The sequence below is a fragment of the Triticum aestivum genome, chromosome 2A (assembly GCF_018294505.1).
Source record: "Triticum aestivum cultivar Chinese Spring chromosome 2A, IWGSC CS RefSeq v2.1, whole genome shotgun sequence".
Classification (NCBI taxonomy): Eukaryota; Viridiplantae; Streptophyta; class Magnoliopsida; order Poales; family Poaceae; genus Triticum; species Triticum aestivum.
The window spans coordinates 752,766,100-752,770,132 of record NC_057797.1 but is presented as its reverse complement, the minus strand read 5'-3'; the positions used below and the strand labels follow the sequence as shown (position 1 = coordinate 752,770,132).

Below are 4,033 nucleotides of genomic sequence, written 5' to 3'. Positions count from 1 at the left end.
GATAACACAAAGAAGAATCGCTCTACAGCCTCATCTTGTTTGGTACAAATGGACAGCAACTCACATTTCATTTTTCTCAAAAACAACTTGCAACATTTAGTTCAAGACCCTAGTAAAAATCAAATCAGTAGCACAGAAATGAATCATCATTTCTAAATCTCTGTTTGCGTCACATAATTCAGTTCTTAGGAGCAGCAAGCGAGCCGAAGCGTCAGCAGGCATTCAGCAATTCCCATAAATTCACTCTGATCATCACTAACTTATTAATGTTGCAAATGGGACTGCGGTGCGTCCCACTATGTCATCACTAACTTATTAATGTTGCCTTATTAATAACATCAGCACTCTGATCATGCTTTTAGTTGAACTTGGTATCATACAGTCGGGGTTCAGCGGAGTGTAGAGCAAAGAAATTCAGAACAGGTTAGTCTTATTAATAGCATCCATTGCAGCGACATGTAGGTGTTCGAATTTGATCACAGAAGATGTGAAATCCTTTTCTCTTTCCCCCTGTTTTACGCCTTTGTTCAGAGTTGGGCTGTTCGGTAATCGGCACATGAACTGAATGAAGTTCCTCTGTTTTCCGTATGCCTCGCTCTGCTAAGTTGCTTTTCCCGTCTAACTCTGAACGCCGACCCTCTCTTGACAAACACAGCCTCTGGCCTTTCAAACAATAGTCACAGAAGCGCATGGATGGACAAGGAGGGTGATATTGAGTGATATAAACTCCTAGCCGAAATTTTCATCATCATCATCATCGTGGTGTCTTTACAACCGATCAGGGCAACCGGCCAAATCTGATCTGAGGCCATGACTACATTCTACTAAGCGCTAATACTAATTGGGTCCCCAGCAGCTGAGGTACATGACCGTCCTCAGCGCCTCCTCCGCCTTCTCCGCTCGCCGCCTCTCCACCAGGGCCGCCGTGGAAGCCGGAAGCTGCTTCGTGCTCTGCGAGCCGCCGGCGCGGACGTTGGCCTTGGCCTTGGCAGCTCGGTGGATGGACTTGAGCGCGTAGTTCCAGCGGCAGAGTCCGGCCTGGTCCTTGAGCGCCTCCACCGCCCCCACGCTCATGGCCACCATCCACGACGCCTTCGCCGGACCAGCCATCTCTTCTCTTCTTCTTGGTCCTGATGCCTTGCTGGAGAGTGGAGACTGGCTTGTGATCGCCGCGTATGTCTAGTAGTACTGGACTTGCGGAGTTGCGGTTGTGAAAGAACTGAACTGATGCTCGTTTGTGTCGACGGGAAGAAGAGTGGGAGTGAGACGGGGTTATATACGGGAGAGGCGGAGCAAAACAGGCGGCCGCGGGAGCTGGTTTTCCAGGAACCCGGGTGCTTTCGGATCCACCTTTGCTTGCTTGCGCCGCATCCCTCGCTGCCGACGTCCCGGTGCAGGTAGCTGCCCACCACGACTCATCTTGTTTTTTCTTTCAGCAGACCAACTGACCAAGCCAGCCGGCAGAGAAATAGATACGAGCAATGGACGAAGAGTGTGCCAAAGCTTTTTTCCATAAAAAAGGTGTGCCAAAATTTACTGAGTAAAACTAGTAGTATTGTATTTTCATCAAGAAAGAAACACAATAGTTCTTGGTTTTCATTTTAGTGGCTCTTTTTCCTCAGCGTGCAAGTCCACATGTTTTCTCTATAAATATTCGTTAGATCAAGGAAATAGACCCAACAAAATTTCTAATAATTTTCTTACTACTTTCAAATTCTGTAGATTTTCCAACAAGAGGTTGCCTTTTCTATTATATTTTTGGTGTATTATGTGCATGTCTAAATCTCTGCCACACTCTCATGTCAATTTCGAGGAATCTGAAGTTCTTATTAGAGATGAGATTAGCCTCCTCCAGGGAGGCTTGGGAGTAGGATGCCGTGGACATGTATAGCTGGGCTGGCTCGTCCCAGTCTCAGGCCTCTTTTTCTGGTTTTCTCTCTTGTTCTTTCCTCCCAAGGCTACTTTGGCCTTTGTACAGTTTTTCCCCTTCTATAATGAAAAGATAGAGCACCTGCCGTTCCGGTAAAAAAACTATAAGTGTCTATTTACCTAGAAAATCTTATTTATAAGCACCATTGATTTTTATTCGATGTAAAGCAAGTAGTTATTATTAGACAATATCCAAACAATTTTCTGATCTTAAAATATATACCGATAACTGTTATTTATTTTTAATGCTCGTAGTACAAAAAACGTTCACTACATCAACTTTAAGGGATATATCACCAGCAAAAAAGAATTTAAGGGGTATATGTTTTTTAACTACAAAACAATATTTGAAGATACATGAACATTTTTCTGAACTATTAGAACATATATTTTCTAAAAATACACGAAAACAAAATATAGTGAGCAACATTAACATGGTTTGTGAACTACTAGAAGAATTCTGGTGAAATATATGAACATATAATGTGAGTGTTCAACATAAACATTTTTTATGATTATTGAAATTATTTTGTTGATATACACGAACGTATATTTTATGAATCAGAATAATTCTGACATGCTATGCTAAAATTCCCTTTTTTATTTAACCGGCACTCTATTTTGAAATCTATTTATACGTACAATAAATTTGTTTCTGATGACTTCAGGTATGATTTATGCAGTTTTTAAGTTCTCTTTTTACATGCACGCGCTATTGTGGAACAAACCTGTGTCAAGTTAAAAAGACGGCCACACTCATATTGAGCTAGCCCCAAGATCCAACTCGTTGCTTGGGCAGGCTATAAGCGGTACATAGAGCTCCTTCTGGCAAAATGTCGGCCAAAATATTTGCAAACAACATTGATTGGTATAATTAAGGATCACAAACAGTAAAATAAAAGATGCAAAATACGTAGGAATTTGCTATATCTAGCAATAATATTTAAATGAAGTGCCTTTGAGAATTGAGGTGAGGCAGACCCAAAAAAATGCTTTGTTGGGCATATTTTTTTATGTGAAAAGTTGTCTTAAAAAAACCAATCCAAAATGGACTTAGGAAGGCATGCATTTTAGAAACTTGGTATTATCCATTTATACTAAACACTTTTACTTCTTAAAACAACATAGTGATTATACATATATTTTTTTGGTTTGACACAACATTGCCAAACAATTTTAACTATTTTCACTACTATATACTAACAACATAAACCACAAGTACTAACTTAAATGTAAATATTATAACATTGAAATTACTATAATGCTAAACTAACTCTATTTTGTTGCAAACCTTATGTTATTTTAAACAAAATCAATGATCTGAAAATGCTACTTTCAGAAGCATTTTGGAGCACTGATTTTTTTTTTTGCCACACCTTCCAAAAATGTGACCTCATGATAAAAGTTTGCCTACACTTAGAACATTTGTCAAAGTTTACCAAAAAAATCTGATTTTTTAATATTTTTTTTCAATTTTACTGTTCATCCAAACTCATTTGAGCTCGAGCTCAAAAGGGTACTTTCGGTGTCAAAGCTTTTTCCGTAAAAAAAAGGTGCCAAGATTTACTAAGCAGTAGTACTGTATTTTGATCAAGAAAGAAACACAATAATTCTTCATTTTCTTTTTAGTGGCTAATTTTCCCCAGCGTGCAAGTCTACATGTTTTCTCTATAAATATTCTTTAGCTAAGGGAAATAAGACCAACAAAATTTCTAATAATTTTCTTGCTACTTTCTTATAGACTTTCTAACAAGAGGCTGGCTTTTTTATTATAATATTTTTGGTGTATTATGTGCATTTCTAAATCTCTGTCATGCTCTCATGTCAGTTTCAAGGCAGCTGAAATTCTTATAAACTAAGGAAACTACGAGTGTCTATTTAAAAGCCGACTTAGAAAATCTTATTTATAAGCACTAGTGATTTTTTATTCGATATAAAGCAAGTAGTTATTATTAGACAACATTCGAACAATTTTTTTCTCTTAAAAGATATAATGATAAATTTTATTTATTTTTTAATTCTCGTAGCATGGAAAATGTTCACTACATCAACTTTAACACATATATCACCAGCAAAAAAACTTAGTTCTTTTGGGCGATTCTGC

The 4,033-nt window shown here is 38.2% G+C and overlaps 1 protein-coding gene across 1 annotated transcript; it reads right to left on the bottom strand.

Annotated features, from left to right (window-relative positions):
- Nucleotides 1-707: 707 nt before the first annotated feature.
- On the bottom strand, nucleotides 708-1,235 carry LOC123186441 (uncharacterized). The gene has a single exon (XM_044598210.1). It carries the CDS (start codon nucleotides 1,108-1,110, stop codon nucleotides 838-840), a length of 273 nt encoding a protein of 90 aa, XP_044454145.1. The 5' UTR covers nucleotides 1,111-1,235; the 3' UTR covers nucleotides 708-837.
- Nucleotides 1,236-4,033: the final 2,798 nt, after the last annotated feature.

Coding starts and splice junctions, on each gene's coding strand:
- LOC123186441 (XM_044598210.1), bottom strand. CDS start 1,110: ATGGCTGGTCCGGCGAAGGCGTCGTGGATGGTGGCCATGAGCGTGGGG.